The sequence below is a fragment of the Spodoptera frugiperda genome, chromosome 4 (assembly GCF_023101765.2).
Source record: "Spodoptera frugiperda isolate SF20-4 chromosome 4, AGI-APGP_CSIRO_Sfru_2.0, whole genome shotgun sequence".
In the NCBI taxonomy this organism is placed as follows: domain Eukaryota; kingdom Metazoa; phylum Arthropoda; class Insecta; order Lepidoptera; family Noctuidae; genus Spodoptera; species Spodoptera frugiperda.
This window is the reverse complement of record NC_064215.1, coordinates 1002940-1024116: the sequence shown is the minus strand read 5'-3', so window position 1 is coordinate 1024116 and position 21177 is coordinate 1002940. Positions and strand designations below refer to the sequence as shown.

The following is a 21177-nucleotide window of genomic DNA, read 5'->3' as shown; positions in this document are numbered from 1 at the left end:
CATTTAGACCATTTAGGTAGTCTGAAGTTTGGTAGTAGGTATATCGCTTATATAGATTAAACCAGTTAATTCATTATTCCATTCTTTTAGCAATTATTCAGGGTTCATTAGCGCATTTGTTATTGGAACAAGACCGCCACAACTACCCACTACTTACATAGTGAGTGACAAAATTCACATTTGACATTACAACCGTGATGTGCCATAGATTGTCATAGCATTAGCTCCATATATGTACCAGTAAGAAAAAAATATCTTCCCAAGCAAAATGCAGTAATATGCGTTTCAAGTCACACAAAGACTATTTTAATACGGCTCTCTCTTGGGTCCTACATAAGTACGTATGCTTCTACCTCCACATCGCTGCAAAGGTGCTCGTTACACCAAATTATGATGAACAGCTCGGCTCTCAGAAAAAAAGCCTCGACAAAAATGCTCCTCGTTAACTAGTTTCATTCATCCATTCACTCGTTCGCGAACGAATGGAATACCAGCATCGTTATTCAAAAGTTCAGGAAATGTTATGAATTTAGTTCATTTTATGCTGAATAAGATGGACAATGGACGTTTTAATTTTTAGTGCATAATTTTAAGGGGACATTGATTTGTCTTGAACAGGTTTACTCGTCCGAATTTATTATGAGCCGTCCTTAAAACATTTTACAAATGAGCGGGGACATCACGGACAGCGGGTTTACCCATATTATTGATATAACTTGTATGACTGAGATAGATGATAAGTCTGAGTCTAAACTAAACGCTCGAATTTAAGAAGTGTTCCAAATGCTTTTTGATTGAACTTTAGATTAGGAATGTATGCACAAAAAGATTGACACATGGTCCATACACTGTCGATACAAGCTTTACAAGTGTTTGTCCCAAGCAAAACATGTCTCGAGGCCCAGTGCCAGTGTGCACCAGGCTTTATGCCTAACGACATGTTTCACCACGCTTCAACATGTTTCGCCGCGGCGGTGCGCGGTGACGTCAATTTACGCATTGTCAGAGGAAGCAATTTGTTCACCAGCTAGACATGTTGTTATACCAAATCGAAGGCTTTGTGCCACTGAATAAGGTTTATTTTGGAAAAATGTTACATTTCTAGCTTAAAGTTGGCAATGTCACCTTTCATTGTGGCAGAGGTCGTGGAAATTTAAAATGGTTGCTGACCTTTTACCCAGCACAAGTGAAGAAAATTAGATAATATATTCACAGAAGTGATAAATCTAAAATTTATTCCGCTGCCTACATTGAGATATATTTAGATGTAGGTGTTTAATTACGAAGTAATCTGCTCTCTTCTCTCTCATTAATAAATTCGATTAACGATTCATTATGAAATTTATTCTAAAAAAGAAATTGTTCATAGCGAGCCTTTGGGCATAAATGATGATAAATTCGACGGTGCTCCTAAACAAATGTGGCGCGTGGAGCTGACTTTGTATCAGATATAATCTCAGTTGAAATTATGCGGCTTTGCCTGCAGCTAATACCATTATTGTACAGGATTTTGGCTTCGAGCTTATTACGTGGTCCGCGACCGCTGATTAAGCCCACATATTTTGTCAAAACATAGTGCGTTATGTACATTGAACAGTGGTTTCGGTACAGTTGCATGCCTAGTTATACTGAACTAGTAATGGAACGCGTACAGTTTAATGTTGTTGTTTAATGCTTGCTGTATATTTATGTTAATTTCGCTGGGATTTATAAATATGTATGTTGTGGCCTATGGCTGTGTCTGAAATGGATTTGGGGGATTAACCGCGCTCACGGTATGGTTGTATGAACAATAAGCGAGTGGATATTCTTGAAATTGAGTAAAACATTCCATTTCCAAGAAAAGAAAATGAAACAAAACTAGGTAGGCCAATTACTAGAACTTTATTTGTAGATAACTTGTCTGAAATTCCAGATAGGTAGGTACTTATTATGAGTATCAGAAATGTAAGAAATGACCTGTATGTGTTCTGAAGTAGCATGTCTAGTTTTCTGTACCAAGTATATAAATTGCAAATTTATACGAGATTTATGAGTCTCGTGTACTCGCACTGAACTCTAGTATAATATGTGCGGTTTCTTGATGTCAGCCAATAAAATCTATAGGTATTTTTAGTGTGCTGTGTATTTTCTGCCCAATGTCGTAAGGTAGGTTAAATATTTTTAAGAAATGAAAGTTTCTACACATATCAAAATCATAAAGCCAGGTAAAAATCAAAATGAGATCGAGATGTACAGTTTTTAGGGAGCATTAAGTAAATACTATTCATAGTTCTTAATGAAAAAGCAATTGTTTCAGAAGGTACAAAAATATTCTGTATTGTAGTGTAGTTATTTCTTAACAGTTTAAGATCGACTTGGCAAATGTCCAAGTAGTTAAATTGCTTGTGCTAGTACGTGTCAAGAAGAAACAACAAGTTGGTGGCTGTAGCTGCAGCGAGGCGCACGCGACTGTACCGCATCGATCCCCGTGGGAAACTAGCGGAACAGAACAAAAACATCAGAACACAACCGAACGCCATCTTACATAGCCGTGGTTAATTAAAACTAGACTGCGCTTTATTCAACTTACCCCATCCTACTCCACAAACTTACACCACCACCCATCCATTCAATAATAGACTTTATGCACTCGCTAATAAGTTTAATTTAACTGCATCACTAACTTTGTAGCCATTGTTGTTCGTGTCAGACGAATTTAAACTTTATGCGAAGGTGTTAAAGGTGGCGTGGATGGCTCAATACGTGTTAGTTGGCAACTTTATTTGTCGTATGGACGGTTCGTTCCGTTCCGCTGTCCGTACGGAACAGAGCGAAAAGTTGAAATTGAAAAACGAAATACGCCGACATTTTGTTTTTTACTCGACGCTGGACTTGGGACCGTGTTCCTGAAGTTCTGATGGAGTATTCTTCGGATCTTTGCAGATTGGAGTATGATAATTAGATTTAAAAGAAGTTTTACCGGACTGGGTGCGCAGTCTATTTGTTAAGGCGCTAATTCCAAGTTTTCTACCTTACACAAAGTTTGATATTTAAAAAGTTGTGCAAGCTAGATGGCGCTGCATAGCGAACAATGCCGCTGCGACGAGCTTCTTGTTTAATTTTAATAAATTGCCATATTGTAACAAGTTGGTAACTTTGGTCATTTCTCTTGTTACGGGAATTTAATAAGCAGTATATTTCATTGTTATAGTCCAGAGACTCCCAATTTCGGGTAACAGTTGGACTATATTTTATTTTGGGTCCGCTCTTTGTTTTGGTCTCGCTCATTTTGCATTGCATTAATGTAGATAACCTAGATAGCCTCTTATCTTTATAGAAGGTTGTTTGCTATAAAAGACTTATCACTGTACACACTAGACACAATTTTGTGATAAAATCATCTGTTTAAGAGAGTAGTTAGAGGAAAAAGTCACAATCGCTAGATGGCGTCCTACTCAGAGATACCTACTCTCTTTTTTTAGCGTAGCACGCTATACGAGATTTTTCCTATGTTAATAATTTTACCCGTCATATTCTAATATTTCTAACTAATTTACAAAAAAATCAAAAACTATACTTACAATCAGTGACGGTGACTTTAGCTCGGAACCCGGCGTAGTGTCGCGAGTGGTCGGATCTGAAGCGCAGGCGCAGCACGTTGCCCCGTGATTGGTAGCGCAGTAACTTGAGCTTCCCGCTCCAATCACCGCACAGACGTCTTGCGCGAGTCGCGTGCGCATCCCGCATCCAACCTGCGCTGATTGCGTCGGATTCTGGCAGCTGAGTCTCTGTATCTTCCCATATCTGATGAAGAAAAATACATTAATTTAGGTTTAAGTTTTCTTTTAAGTGAGGGTCTTATAAGAGAGGATTCTTAAAGCACTCCAACCATAATTTCTAATTACACATTACTAAAATGTGGAAAAAGGCTTATTTGATCACCTTCTTACAATCTTGTCATCTGTCTAAGGCCACAAGGCATCTTCACTGGTGTCGCAGATGTTCATCGATGGCGTTGATTGCTTAACATAAGGTGATCTATCTACTCGTTTACTCCTTATTCCATAAAACAATCCTCACCTCCGTATCAGAGCTGAATCCTTCATGATGGTCATGTAACTGCCACTCCTGCGCATGTTCACTGCTGTTGTCCACACCCTCCTCAGTGATTTCTAGGTAGTCATAGCTGCAACTGCAAACAAAGGGTCCATTTGAAGAAAGATAGTCACATCACACTTCTCAAATAAGTACGCATTAACACACATCATTATGGTCGCCAATTAATACCTACGTAAGAAGGTTTGTGTGGCGACACATGACAAGTGACAGATGATAGAAGTCACACATAGACGACGACCATGACGTCATAAATCCTACATCGCACATATAAAGTTTACATGTGAATTAGCACGAATAGAAAATACCAACGAACAACTATGGGGCAGAAATCCTGTCAGGAACGTTCACCTCGCCTGGTCGGAGGATCCCCCGTTTCTTAGGTAACTCTCTGTTCCCTAAAGGTGTGTTACGATTTCCACGATGGGCAAGTGGGTTGGAGATTGGAGATCACCGTGTAAAAGGTTCAAGTTTATCAGATAACACTGTTGCTTAGTCTCTAACAAATGTGTAACAACTTAAATTAAAATGACTTAAAATCTATTCAGAAATACCCAAGGTCAGAGAAATATCTTTAAAATGCTTTCAATGGCTTCTTTTTAAAGAACATGTATACTTTTGAAATGTATTGCATTAAGTTCTCCTGTAAGTAGGTTCTTATCTCAAAGATTTCATTCAATTGATGAAATGGTATTGAATTCCAAAAGAAGTCTTGTTATTCTTGTTACTTTTAAGAAGTTGTGAAAGATCAGTCTGTAGACTAATTAAGATTGAGATTTACTATGTAAATGAACTTTTGATACAGATAGTTAAGCTTAGTTAGATTATAAAAAAGTAAATTAACTTATGACATACGTAAAATATAATTATGAAATGTATACGTATATTTATATGCAAAGATAATTTTAAAACAATGTAATATTTAATACTATTTTGTAATTAATACTAGACCGTGAAATAAAACCTCTTTTAAATCTGATATTACGTTGTAATTTCAAAATTATTTCCAGTACAAACAGAGCAACTCCCGCTAAAAGGTAGAATTAATAAAGGCTTAAAATATTACAGCATTATATCATCCTACGTACAGTCGACAGAAGTGAAGTACCCATGAAAACTTGGCTTATTTCATGCCGCTGTATTGATGATTCAAAATTAGACTGTATCATCGGGCATTAGGGTGAGAATTTCATTGAAAACATCACAGGTACTTCCGACATTAGCTTGAATTAATGGCTGTTGATATCAAAGTAAGTATAATCTATAGCCAAACCAAAACAAGATATCCTCAGCTGACACATAGACAAATGTCAGACATAAGTTTCCTCTCAAGAAACCATAAATGTGAAATTTTGGCCATAACTCATGTATTACGGGTAATGGCGGCAGTTACAGACGGCTGAACGATAATAGGCTCTTACGTAATTCCGGTTACGTGAATGTTGTTTCCATGAAAATATCAATTAGCGGGCTTTTACCACGACTATTGTGGAGGAGTCACTTTTACAAATTATAAGTTCAGGAGGTGCTATTTATAAGGGTAAGGGTTTGGCTTTTGTTTGGGAGTTAGGGGTGTGTGTTTATTATTGGTGATCATTTGACCGTATTGTTTATACTTGAACTGTATTTAGATGATATGTTGTAGAAAGAGTCGTTGCTAAGATGTTTCTAAAACGATCCTAAGACGTTGCTGTTGCATTTTGGATAGTTATAACGTTTTCTATATAACTATTGTTGGACTCCCTTGATGGTTTAGTCATTAGTGTTAGTACATATTTCTTTAAATTGACTAAAATGTATCGTATGTTGACACTATATTATCTACTAGCTTCCGCCCGCGACTCCGTCCGCGCGGATGTCGGTCTTCGCGTGGAAGTTTTATTTCTCCATTTTGAGTAACTCTGACAATGACATCTTATAAATATCTATTGAACCCAAATACGGCGAGTCCCATAATAATTAAGGAGATCCCTCTATTGAGCTACTGCTGTTGAGCTCGCGTTCTGTAGAATAAAACTGTTTTTTTTTTACGTATTTTTTCAGGATAAAATGTATCCTATTTTATGCCCAGGATAATAAGGTATAATTATACCAAGTTTCATCGAAATCGAACCGTTAGTTTTCATGTGATGCCTGAACAAGACACACAGACAGACAAAAAAAAATCACATATTTGGGTTTGGTATCGATCCAGTAACACCCCCTGCTATTTATTCTTTCAATATTTTCAATGTACAGAATTGACCCTTCTACAGATTTATTATAATATGAATGAATGAATGAATGAGAGTGTTATAAACGTAAGAGTAGACAAATATAATCAGAAAGCTCCGAACTGCTAAGCTATCGGGAGTTATACGTGTTATTGTGAGTCAACCATAGAAGATAGACATTTGCTGTCGTGGAATATTTTTTAAACAATTTTAAGGAGAACATTTCCGTCATACATTATTTCTGTGTAGCTTTAACCATTAAGGCTGATCACGCGAGGGAAGTTTAAAAAATGGAGTAAAATCTCCTGTTTTCCCAACATCGATCGTAGCGTGATGAAAAGTATACTATAACCTGCCCAGGAGTAAGAAGAACAATGGTACCAAGTTTCGTTGAAATCGGTCGAGTAGTTTTTGTTTTTGTAAAGAACATACAGACAGACAGACAGACAGGCAGACCGACAGACAGACAGACAAAAAATTTTCTGATTGCATTTTTGGCGTCAGTATCGATCACTAATCACCCGCTGATAGTTATTTTGGAAATATATTTCATGTACAGAATTGACCTCTCTACAGATTTATTATAAGTATATATATATATAGATAAGTATATAGATATATAGATTACATGGTATTTAACAACATATTGGACGAACTTATCTACAAAATTCTATCCGTTTGCATGACAGAGCATACTGTATTTCCAATTATATTTGCAAGCAGTATCTAAGTACCTAGGTACATAATACAAAATACATTAATATACATTAATTTCAATATAATCCGCTATGAACGACCGGCTGAACCGTGCCTCCAACAGACTAGAAAATATTATAAATGTATTTCAATTTCATGCCGGAGTTTTGGTTTGCCGCAAATAAATGTAATAAAACCATTTTAATATGGATACACTGACGTATTTACGATAACATAGTTTAAGTTGTAGATATACATAGTTGTTTAACATTACTACATATTCGTACATAACTGAAGTCTTTGTGTATGAAGGTAGGCTGAGTTTGCCAATCGTGCTAAAACTATTGAACGGATTTTGATGAAATTTGGTATACAGACAGGGTATGAGCTGACTTGGGTGATAGGATACCTTTATCCAACGGGCGAAGCTGCTGGCAGAAGTAAGTGGCCTATAAATTCTTGATAGTTAAGTGTACTTACATAACTTGGCCACAAACTTCTATTACTTCACAATTCACATGGGATATCGAGTAAAACGAATTCACAATATAGTCTACAAAAACAGTGTCTTACATAATCAACTATGAATCCAGTATTTTTCTCAGAATTCTTCGAAGCGAAGTACCCTAAACTTGAAGAACGTAATAAAAGTTGGAACGTCTTGGGAATCGAACTGATACATCTTCGGTTAAAGAATCCGAACATAAAATGCAGTTTTGTCTTTACGAGAACCGAGAATAACAACAAAAGAAAGCAGCTTTAGCCAGCAGTAACCAGTTCGAACCGGTTATTTTATTCGCCGCGAAATAAAGCCGAAGATAGCCGAAAATGGCCGAAGTCGACATAAAATAAACAGTTTAAGCTCATCGCATATATCATGGGTCTACTAGATAGGAAATGCTGAGTCCACATTCTCCGTGAAAGGCCGGGCTCAATGTCAGGCGATACGGCGCGGGTGGCGACATCTGCCGGCTTGCAGCCGTCCCGATATAAATCTTTATTTCTCCATTTGCGATTTCGTCTGTAGTGTGCGGTTTTGTTAGAGTACATTTTCTGTAGTGTTAATAAGTATGTTCTTGAGAAAATATTCATGAAAGTGTTGACGAAAGTCCTGCTAGTGTTTAAACGATTCTATGATGAAAGAAAATCTAAAAGTGAGGTAAAAGTACCTTTAATCAAAATCAAAAAAATAAATTTTGACGACTTTTTAAACATTTGAAAACAACTAGCAAAGAGACAGAAGAGGAGACATAATTCATGTAGTCTATGTATTAAATCATCTGATATAATGTATTCCTTCCATTATAGCTTTCAACACATAAATAGAAACAAGATGGAGTTGACCTCAAACACATGGACACTTTGCAAACAGAGAAGATTACCGTCTTCGTACATTGTACCAACATAACAAGCAGAGTTAATATTCCACAATGCTGCCAACATGACGCGCACGTGTCGAGGCATGCAAATGATAAAATGGAGGTACACATCAAAAATGCATTTGTGGTGCGACAGCGTTGTGAAATACATATTTTGTATGTGTGTTATTTGTGTGGAACAAGTAAATAATTAAAGAAGTATACGTTCAGTCTGCTCAATTTGGTATGAAGGTACAAGGAATGACTCAGAAAAGTGGTTGACTACAGTAATGGTTACGAAAGATATGGCCATATTATGGCTTCATTCAAAAGTTAGTCTAACAATAGCTAGCCATCAGTCCACCACAGATGGAGCCCAGTAGGGCTGATTTCTGATCCGGAGCTGCGGACTACCCAGCGGGTTTACCGGCTCGAAAGGCCGGAGTGGGAACGGGGTCGCTTTGAGTTAGAAAGAGTCTGACATTTGCCTCGCCCAAGGCGGTAGAAGTCATTGGATGATTTTTTCCCCTTAAAAAATGTGTAGTCTGCATACTAAATAAATAGCAGTGCAGACCTGTCGAGGCAGTATAGTAATTGAAATTACTCTTTTCACCCGATTGTAAGAAGGGTATTGTTGGCTAAATTCACTATTTATAAGAAAGCAGAAAGAATTCAATTTTGTTATTATTATTAAACGGTAGACCTAGAGATATGAAAATGAATTTCTAACGTTTTAAATCATAGTTATCACAACGATAAATTTAAAACCAATAAACTAATAAACTAAATACGGCTTTACTCTGTAAATTGCACAAATATTTACCGATGTTAGGAAAACAGTGGAGAAACGATTAAAAATTAAATATAAAAGCTATTAAAAGTTGAACACGCGACAACCAACAAAATAACTAAAACGTTTTACGTTTCGTTGGCGTTGAAACTAGCGCTGTTTTACGTTTTTTTTTAGTTTCGTTTTATGAAAAACGTGTTATTTCTTCTCAATTTTCTAATTACATTTTTGTAGCGCTACCTTTCGCTTTTGTTTTGTTAGTTGTTCTTGTTTAAAAATATAAAATAATGGTAGAATAAAATTTGCAACTAATATAATGTAAGTATAGCACTTAGCATTTTAATTTTACTAATATCATGCTTAAATATGAAAGTGTATCTGTTTATCTACCTTTGAAACGAGGATATATTTTTTGGGTATCTATGAGTTTTGTTCCTGCAGATAGTTAAAAGGCTTATTACTTTTAAAAACGCGACTAATACTGCGGATAACAGCATTTACTGCCGATTTCATTGAGTGACATTAGTTCTATAGAATTTCTTTTAATAATGAAGATCGATCCAAAGATTTTGGATTTATATCGGTTATTAAATGAGGAAATGATAAATGAGCTTTATTTCTGTAAATAGATTATAAGATAACACTTTTACACGTCAATATTTCAAATAGCTAGATGAGGCCGGCATTTCCTATCCGACTACTCTGAGAAGAAAAGCCGAAACAAACTCAGAGGTCATAGTCTCTTTTAAAGTCCAGACAATATCAATTAGAGATGTCGGAGAACCGTGCAAGTTTATTCTGTAGTGGTCTTTTGAGGAAAGAACCACAGCAGTTTGAGCGGACCTGTTCAGATGGCAGCACGCATGTGTCAGTTTACAATTAGCTCAGCTGACGGCTGTTGCTGAATGATCCGACGAACAATACCAACCAAAAGAACATTTGGGTAGGCCACACAAATGCTCACACTGTCAGAATATTAACTAAAAATGAAATGACTAGGCAAACTCTCGCACGGTAAACTAACAATTTTAAAAATAATATGTAAATAAAAAAGATCAATGATATAATGTATATCATGTCAAATTGTATAAAAATGCGCGTGTTACAAACATGTTTACATCGACCTGGTACATAGTATAGCGGCTCACTCCCAAGCCTGACTATCATCTAAGTAGTCTTTAATTTTATAAAAAGCTTTACTATACAGTTTTTCTTTAATAACATTTTTAAATTTATTCAGGCTCAATACTTTGAATATCGCTGGGAATTTTATTGTAAAAGCGTATGCATTGACATCTGAATGAACCACTTATTACTTCTTAAGTCTAGTAGTGGGAACAATATATTTGTTTTTACTTCTAGTGTTTATATTATGTATATCATACTTTTTAAATAAATTAATGTTTTTGTGAGCATACACTACATTACTTCATAAATGTATTGAGACAGGAACAGTCAATATTTAATTTCGTGTAAATAGTTCCCTAGATAGAGTGCCTCGGACTAAGATTATATTAAATTATTGAAATAGGCAGTTAGTAGCTTTACTTTGGTTTGGCTTTTAATTAGTACTCGTATCATTTTCATAACTGTAAGAGAATAATAATATTCCTAAGACATATTTTCCGCACGAAATTCACATGAAACAATATTTCAGCTAGCAGCTACAAATGTAATAAAGCGAAGTATTTTATCTTGTAACGTTTCTAATGTTCAGGAAATGCATTCGCTGGCAGTGTGAGCATTAGGGTGCTTTTCCAAAATCGTTGCTATGCTACGTTCCTGTGGATGGGCTTGGCTTTTTGCCAGGAATTCTATAGAACTAATGTCAAAAAAATAAAGTAAGATTAGAGTTTAAATATCGGATATTCAAAAAGTCAGTTAGTGTACTATGGATAATAGCTACTGTATCTATAGATTCAGCGAGTCAATCCATTTGTTTATTTACTGCCAATTTCAATAATGATCAGATTAATCCAAAATTACTTTGCGGCGGATTGATCTTCATTTTACTTGACAGAAACATAGCTTAGAATCAGTGGATACGGTTACATAGTTTCACAAATCGATACTACATCTCCGTAGCATAGCTACGTAGCAGATCTCTGGAAAAGCACCCTAATTTCAACGTACAGACAAACAGAGTTATGTTGTAATTGTACGTATGTACGTGTAATACATCACTAGGTACAACACCTCGTGTTGTATATTACTTCCATTGTAGAACTCAGCCAAGTTATTTGGTATGCAGGTACGAAAATAAAGAGAAGGAATACGGGGTAGTTTTGGTAGTCTAGATAAACTTTAGTCTGACACTAAAGATATCGTTTTGTTAAGGGCGGGAAAAGTCATTGGATTCATCTTAATTTTTGACAGAAACCCTATCAAACCTAAAAAAAACTAAAGATTTTCGATTCAGATCGGTTATCTGAATCGACAGTTATATAGGCGTTACTTTGCAGATATCCATGTTACACTAACAATACAATAAATTTTTAGATTTTATTCCGCTTGTGGATGTATTTTCAGCTTGCGGTGTGCAGCACCACCCTCTTCAAACCCTCTTTGTTAGTAGAATTTGTTGCGTGTCGTGTGTGTGCTTTGTGTTGCCTCTCTGCTGTAAGCATTTAATTGCGGGCGGGATGGTGAGCTTGTAGACGCTACAAGCGGAATAAAAACTAAAAATGTATTGTATTGTTAGTAAATCGACAGTTAGTCAATAATTCTGTTACCGTTTCATTTCTACGTTTTAAACTATTTTCCCACATAACACGAAACTAGTTTCCGCCAACACTAGCCAGCCACATATTGATTAAATCAACAACAGAACAAACTATCCATTCACACGTAAACAAACAAAGTATCAGCCGGTTTTCATTGCACGTTTGTTCAACAAAGTAAAATTTAATTACAGCGGCTTACGTTAATCTCGAACTAATCGGGGTACCACGTAATTAATTAAAATAACTTTATATTGTTATCGTAATAAAGAACAGATCCGTTGTGTTTACCGTGCGCCGACAATATTCGAAAGGTCACATGGATTAGACCCGTGCATATGGAATGAGATATTTGATACGGGTTGTTGTTCATAGCAAATTGTATTCGTTTGTCGGGGAACACATTTTGTACTTTATTGGTTCAGCGTTAAAGTATTAATTTGTTGGGTTATTTGTGTTTTATTGTTTCTGCTTTTGTTTATTTATTGTCTTCATTGGATCAGTTGGTCATTAATGCGATTACAGACTAACAGAGATTTGGATATATCTATCAAGTCTCTGTTGAGCCTTTTTTCATGAACCAACAAAACCTTAATCCTAATTTTCGGAAAATGTTGAAAAAGTATCATTTGATTGACTAACTCAAGTAAAGTATATAGGTAAAAGAATCTCATCTGTTGACATTGAACACAAAAGAGCAACAAAATTATCATAATGCGTAAAATGTTTCACCCAATTCAACACATTACGTAAATCGGAAAGTAAACTGGAGCTATCGGTTTCGACCCGCCGCCGCCGGTGGCAGGAGATTCTCGACAGGCTCGAGCTCGCTCGAGGCGGCTCGCGTCGGCTCGAGTCGGCTCGATAAACAGCCTCTTCGCTCCGTACCTGTGTTTGGCGGCTCGATTTAGAATATTGACTCGATTTCACTTTGCTGGGAATTGAGTACTACAGTTTGTATAGAAGCGGAGGTATGGAGTATTATATTATGTAGATAGGTACAGCTTTTAAGGCGTGGAGATTTGATATCTTGTGTTAGAAACGAACACAAGTTTTTTGTTACCCTTTTGCAAGTTACAACTGTTTATTGGGGATTATTCATTCGTGATTAACAGCTTAATCTTGTTTTTGACCTTTTAACTAGAGTTATGCAGATAAAAGCGAGGTTAAGTATTACAATGTTTGCATACATGAGATATGAATATTACCTGCACGTTTGCAGGTACTTCAATTCGAAGAAAAAGCAGAGCGAACTACTTATTTCAAACACTCATACCTATTAAAAGAAAACAACCCGTTATATTCCCGCGTCAGTGCTGAATCTCCAAAAAGCCAACCGTACGAAAGGTTTAAAGTCCCGCCATCATAATTTGCAGCCATATTCATGACGTGTATTTTATTTCGCGCCATAAAATGGACATTTATTGCAAAATGTTTTTATACGCGCGGCACACGACACAAAATGGCGGCTAAACCTAAAACCGTTGATGTCGCTTTTAGGTACGTTTTTTAAGAACGTGATCTGGCACAGACGTAATAAACTTGTGAAAATGAAAATGGTAAATAAATAATTGTGTTAAATAAATTCCAAGCAAAACGTTATTCGTTTTAGGGATTGAAATACCGATATATTTGCGTAACATGTTTATATTCCGAGCGGCCATTTTGTAATTGTTTTATATTCAGTTGTAGCGATAACTCTGTTAGTATAATTATTGTTTGAGGCAGAAGTGGATTATTTTTAGTGTTTATAGTGGATTGAATAATATAACTGAATGTTAGTGTTTCGTTTAGATTTGTTTAGTAACTTGATATGAAGCCTGCATTCTTATGTTATCGTGTTAAGCGTTTCAAATTAAGGTAATAATTTTAACGTTATTTCTTGCAAACGTATACGGGCATTTATGGTTGTGCCTTATTGTTATAACAATGAGGTTAACGCAGTTTCATACTTATTACACGTATTTCGAAGGAGGTATCACTACCTCCTTTAAAACATATAAGAATTGGCGTTGGGCATGGAATTAGCTTAGAACCAGGAGACTTTCACAGAGAAGAATTTCGCAAATATCTTACGGCAAAAAACAGAATTGCGAGTAAGAAGGGGCGGGCAGAAGCTAGTATTGAAATGCTTGCAAAAACTTTAAGTGCAAATATCAGAACCTATCACAACAAGACCATCATTAATACTGACAGAGTGTGTGACCTTAGAGTATCGTGACGTCATCAGTTTGTCTCCTCTTGGGTGTAACTAGGCGTATCGGTACTTTCGTGACTTGCCTAGTTCTCGGGCTATTTAATAGGTACACTAAAACCAGTATAACTTGGTCTCGCTTTTGATGATCTTTCCGCACATTTCACGGTCAGTTTATATTGGTTTTGTATAGCTTGACGTGTACCCGTGTGTACTGTCGACTCATCCGTGCCAGACGATTGAAATTATTCATGAGATACGTCCAAGTCCATGTTTGTTTCTCCATGTTACTTAATATGTAAATGGACAATGTTAACATTACTTTTTTGGGAAATCCATTTAACATGGAATATAATTAATTAATAATTATAGTGATTGTAATTTATTTAGTAAAAGATACAATAGTATCAGTTTTAATAACTCTATTAGTGATGTAACTGTTTCAGACTACTAAAATTATAACGATCTAATGAATGATACTTCAATTCATTATTTTTTAGGTATAACAACTAGACGTCTTTGAAAATAATAATTGTCCGTCAGTCTGCCCATCAGTAAAATTTAATGAATGTCACGAAGCAGCGGCGCGTGATATTCTTTATTAGGTAAAATATTATTTTGACCTCTATTCACTAGTCACTGGGTTGTTGAAAAGATTCTACAAATACTGACTGGAAGGCTCGATAACGGTATCGGTAACAAACATAAGCTACAAGAACAACAAACTATTGCAACTTCAAATTAAAAAAAATCAACTAAAAAAACAGAACGAATGAAAACACTGCAGAAATCTATTACTTGTCTAAACAAAGTCGCTCTTTAATCCAGACATTTCTCGAACATTCCATTGGCTTAGATAAACAAAGCTGTCTTTAAAGGAAAGTTTTTCAAAGTGTCGGTACGGGCCGAGGAAGAATTCCTCCGGATAGATTTATCTCAGCTCCTTGTACGTCCACACAGCGTCTTGTTATCTATCTTACAGAAGAAGGATCCACTCGGCAAACTTCGGAACCCTTCGGGTCTTCTCGCTAATTGATATGTTTGTTTAGAAAATTGCATAGGTACTACTAGGTTATAGAATAAATAGTATTTCAGTTTAGAATATGTCTGATAGTAGTCAAGTCAAAACTATCAAATATGCATGTACATTACTTAAAACCAAACTAAACTAAACGGTTTCAATTGATTCTTCAACTTTCACTTGGTCACAGATCATATCAAGCATTATCTGAAGAAATTGGAGATATCAAAAATATAGTATAAAAACCATCTTTATTTTCTCTTATTTTCACCAGAAAGGAGAAAAACAATATCTTTTAACGAGATATTTTTCAAATACCAATACGAAGTTTCCCAAACATCTGATGGTCATTTTTCTCCAGTAAAACATCGATCGCCTTTACTTCCAATAACCTGGTTCATAATAATTGACAATCAGAATGCGTACTCGTTTAGTTAATACGGTTCCAGAATACAGATATAAAGCGGCAAGGAGGTGATTTACGACACACCACTATCTCAAGGTTCCACATGTTCACACGACGGGGCCTGGGACCCGACAGCCTAGGGACCCGGTAGGATATGGGCCCAAGTTGGCACATTGCCAAGTAGAAATAGATAAGACTTTGTATGTTTTATTCTTCTGTCTTCAGTACGTTTATTAAACTTAATGGAGCGGATTCGAATGTTCTGTTTTAGTGCCGATATAGATATAAGAAGATTTATATTTTAGTTATATAAAGTTCCTTAATTCTAGTACTTGAGAGCACCACTAGCATTGAAACACTAATGGTTTAGCCCAATCAGCTAAATCTAGCAGTTAGCAAAAGTTAACAAAACCAATTAAACCAATCCACAAAGAGCAATTCGGCTTATCAACAAAAAAGAGCTGTTCAAAGTTCATCACATCGAGACCAATAATCGATATTCTACCGAGTCCAAACGGCATTCATAATCGAGTCGGATCCGATTCGGATACGAGTGGATGCGGTCCGGATGTGATTTATTATTCGCTCGTATCTCCCCCGATATGTCGACAATGTTTGTCTGCTCGACAAATAGATAAAGAATCAATGATTGCCGTTTATTTATCCTTTTATTCGAGAACATTCGTTCGTGTTGTATTGAAATACGTATTCCCGAAAGCTGTTGGTCAACAAAAGTAATTAATATCCAGGAAATATTTTGAATGAAAACGATGAAATATTTAACTTTAGTTATTTTAAAAGCCTGTGGCTATCGCTATTTGAGTACATAGCATATTTTAAAGTATGTTTAATATCAGAATTACCATCAAGTTTAATATGCTATCGATTTTAAAGGAGACTGAGTTCTGTGTAGCATTTAAGACTAGGAAATAATGCGTTTATATAACGGGTGATTTTTTAGTGGTTAGGATTTGATTGAAAAAAAGACACAAGAATAATGTTAATAATTCGTTTTGTATATTAGTATTGGTTTCTTACACGACAAACAAATTGGGTCCTTTAATTAAATTTCAATAAAATATTTTTCATTTTAATTAAAATATTTTTCTCAGTAGTAGCACGGAGTCTGGAATTGTGTCCAGTATATGGCAATAGGCTCACCCCCTATTACATGGGACTTATAACAGAAATGGTGAAAAGTGGGTGTACATTGTATAGCGGCATTACGTGCCGTAATGTGCACCTCTGCCTATCCCTTCGGGGATAAAAAGGCGTGACGTTATGTATGTATGTATGTATGTAAAATATTTTTCATTACCTAACTGACGGACTACATAGATTTTTAATTTTCATACCCCGTCATCCCTTTTACATCCAGATCGGCTGGTTGGAAGCGACATACATTCACGCTGAATTGCCTGCGATCTTTATTAGGTCGTCTATCCACTTTATATGCGACAGTGTAAATTTTATGTGACTCAAATAAATTACATAAATAAACAAGTACATTAGTACTACAAAATAAATGATCCCCAATCAGTTTATTTGCTAATAGGGATGTGCTTAGTTACTATTGTATCTTTATCGAGTCTGTCCCGACGGTCGACAGCCACTGTCTGCATGCTAAGTAAATGGGTAGATTTATCGATGTCAGATCAACTTGTAAGTTTTGCTAGATTTTAATTATTTTATTGGATATTAAATTTATTTTGTTTAAAGAGTTATGAGTTTGTTAAATTTTTATGTTAAGTTTCAAGTGTGGGAGAGCCATGCTTCGTCACGAATGGGATAAACGTGAATCAACGCTTGTGTTGTGTTTCGTTGTGTAAGTGAGGTTACCGGAACCGGGGTCCCAATTACCTCCCTTCGCAATCCCCGATTTCCCAACAACCTTTAAATTCCTAACCCCAAAAGGCCAGCAACGCGCTTGTAACGATTCCAGTGTTTCGGGTGTACACAGGCGGCGGCAATTTCTTACATATCAGGTGATCCGTCTGCTTATTTACAGGCTTATATCATAAAAAATAAAAATTGCTATGCCTGTTCATGATTTTAAAACGTGTTGTTTATTTCTGGTTCTCTATAATAAAGTCCAGAATAGAGGCACTCATGTGATTCCAGGCCCGTGCTTTACATATTTTCAAATATACAAAAAAGTAAAGCACCTTCCAATCGATCCGATAATCAAACCAAAATTCTCATACTTAACAATAAAACTAACAACGAACTTCCCCAAAACTACACACGAAGTGAAATAACAACACGTAATCCATTTACTCCGACATTAAGCAACTTCTTTGAGGGGTACAATACGAGCAAAATACCCGCAGTTAGTCCGGACACGAGAGTAATGCGATTAACTGGTCGTCAGTATCAGATCAGACATGCGGATATAGGCGGACATTCGACATCTGCTCGCTCGCCTCTATTGAGTCACCGTATCGATGTCGATAGCTGCTCTATCACGCCCTTCACTAGTTAAGTGGTACTTGGTACACTTTTGGTGTATGATATGTTTAGATGTAAAACTTAGTTATTGATTTTGTTGTTTGAGTGTGGTTGTTGGGTTTGATTCCCGGCTCAGATAAAACCTACTTTGCTACTATCAGACTGTTTATTTTATCTGGTTGCAGAGAGTTAGGAACAATGTCCTATTTAAGAAAACAGGTACTGTTGCTATTATATGTTGAATTCATTTAGTAATTACAAAAAGATAGTGGATATTATTTACACAATAATTTCTCTTTAGTGTTTATAATTTAAATAATTTAATTTCAAGAACAAAAGGAATGCTACCATGTTTATATGTTTGCTACAAATACAGTTATACTTGAACAAACTCTTAGCCCGTTTTAGTTTCGCAACACGCATTCATTCCATTATTTTAGTTAACCCAGATGTTCCGCGGATGTAGGTTAATCATACAATGCACCGCGACTTCACCTGTTTTCCCACAGTTACTGTATTTGTTTTACTAAGTAAATGTTTAACCTAAATGTAACTAGTTTTGTGTATTTCCAAAAGTACCACTTTTGTCCCGGAATCGATAGCAACCTGTGGTTTGTTGGGACGTAGAAGTAAGTTAGGTTTAATGTATTTAAGTTAAAAAGTTAGCTGACACCTAGTTTGGCGACGTGGTTAGATAACCAACTGCGGGCTACACGTGTCACACTTCAGTTTCCTCGAAATAATATTAAATAATTTATTGGTTTGTTCCATAACTTGTATTGTGTCTGAGTGTGATATGTGCGATACGTGAAAAGTATTAGTATTTAGACCACTCTCATATGTGAAATGAAACATGGAACTTACGATGTACTAAAACTATTTTTTGTTTGAATAAAAATATATAAAATTATCAAATAACGGAAACTTCACATACTTTTGGTTACTTATGATTAAGGTTTACTTGTATAATTATTTTACTATTTTGATTAATTTTCATGTAAATCTTAAAGCTACCGACCACTATCAAGTGGCGCGAATAGCTTATTCAAAAATAATATGATGATGATTTATAGCCCTATAAAGGGGAGGCCTATACCCAGCGGGTGATTCAGGCTGACTGAACGACGGAGCGCTGCGTCTTTATATATGTACGCCGGTAACGAAACCATAGCGGCATCTAATTCGATGCCAATGCCATCTAGTTGTAAAATAAGAACTAAAGTACGAACAATGTATTTTACTTGTGTGAAAATGAGACTGTTTTTGTTGTTTCGTATTATTTTGTTGTACGGAATATTTTTTACATTTTTAAATATTAAAGCAATTAGTTGCAAATGGTTTAAATATATATAAAATGTTTATAACAATTTTATGAACGTTTTGACGTTCATAAAATGTCAAAATTGAATATATCGGTCATTTCTTACGTTAATGAAAATAATATGCAATTTGGCAGTTAAAATAAATGTAATCGAAAGCCTCTGAGACAAAGAATTAGAGATATAAGTTCACACATTCACGTATCAGTACACATGTACTCAAGTTCCAAGATAAAAAACAACACAGAATATATCTGACATAATAATTTCATAAAAACATTAATTCGTTTGCAATCACCCAGCGTTCGCAGACATTTGCTCAACGAATTAAATGAACAGTGAAAATACAGCTGTATTAAATACAAAATACAGCTGCGTTAAATACAGCTGTATTTAAACATGATTTTATTATCTGGGTTGGTTCATCTCTTATAGGGAATACTTTTGTAAAATTCTCTGTGTATTTGCATATTTTATTTACCGTTCGTTAATATTATGTACATTACATGCATATTTATGTTTTCTTTGTGCTCAAATGTTGAAAGTGAGAATTTTCCGCTTTCCAATTGATCACTATGAAATTGTATTTTGCAATTCATCGAACATTCTGTATTCTGTTTTGTTGAAGTATATCTTTTGCTTTATCATTGTATCGTACATAAGTAATATCATGTCACTTGTTCCCAAAAGTGGTGTCTATGTCAAACAGCTGTGATTGGTGAACCAGTGCGAACTCCCATGAGCTTGACACATCTATGTACCTAATCACTGGTAAAATAAAATAAAAAACTATGACTTTGTATTTGACCTAACTTCATTGATAGACAGATCTAGGGACAATTCAAACAACCAAATGCATCCACAGCAACGTAGTATAGCACATCTCTGGTGGAAAAGCACCGTTAGGCTTAGCGCCTTGTTTATACCAATTTTACAATTGCTAAACCAAATTGTCCCAGTTTGAACGTTCCCAATTAGTTAGTATATTGACGAAGCAATCAATATTAACTAGTGTTTGCTTATCATTACCCATTGTACAAGTCGAGCATTGTACAGTACACGGCGATAAATATTAGAAATAGGTTTTGAAAAAGAGTATTTTGTACGATATTTCAATCATGTATTTGTACAAAAAAATTGGCAGAAGCTGGACTAGTTTTTTTTCAGCGTTAAGCTTTAATAAGTCTGTGTTTGGCCCACAACCCTTTCTGCTAGAACGACGAAGATGTGGCCGGAGATGGAGCACACAGACTTAGAAACCTATTCACTCTGTCCTTGAAAAGACCCGGGTTGTATTTGTCATTTTTATTTATTCAATTATCAGAAAACAAACGGTCACACAGTTTTCATATTCTAAATCTAAACATTACATAAACAGACCTATAGTTTCCTTAATTTAGCAATATATATTAATAGCATGAACAGCTTAAAATTATAACAAGAACAAGAGAAAATGATACAAATATTGGAGATGTTGATAACATGGTAAAAGTGACTAATTACAATTATCAGTCAAAAGCTTTTTTAATGGAATTTAATGTCATGAAAAATAGGAGCCAGCAGATTGCATTCCCTGGCTGCACTGCACTGTATAGTTAGATAGTTTTAGCGGCTCATAAAATTATGAACAGTATTTGCTGCGACTTGTCTCTTTCCAAAGTTCGATGTGCAATATTTATTGGCTTGTAGTGTACACTATATACCGAACATAGTTTGTTTAGGTACGGCTTGTAGTTAGGTAGGCCACAGATAGTCTGGTCGCCGGGTCGACCGCTAGTTAAAACTTCAGCCATTGACTCGATAGCATCGAGCATCGGAGCACTAATTTTATCGATAACCAATCGCTCGAAGATCGGAGATGACATTTGATTACGTACTTTGGTTAGCTTTTGAACTGTAAAAAGAGCATACGTT

The 21177-nt window shown here is 35.7% G+C and overlaps 1 protein-coding gene across 4 annotated transcripts in view; it reads right to left on the bottom strand.

Moving 5' to 3' along the window:
- LOC118272556 (uncharacterized) overlaps positions 1-21177 on the bottom strand; it is a 216507-nt gene that overhangs the window by 18988 nt on the left and 176342 nt on the right. For all 4 annotated transcript variants that reach the window (XM_050693329.1, XM_050693331.1, XM_050693330.1 and 1 more), the window contains exons 9-10: positions 4063-4174; positions 3564-3786 (exon numbers count right to left, since the gene is read on the bottom strand). In XM_050693329.1, the coding sequence (XP_050549286.1) occupies positions 3564-3786; positions 4063-4174 (335 nt within the window). The remainder of the gene's footprint in view (positions 1-3563; positions 3787-4062; positions 4175-21177) is intronic.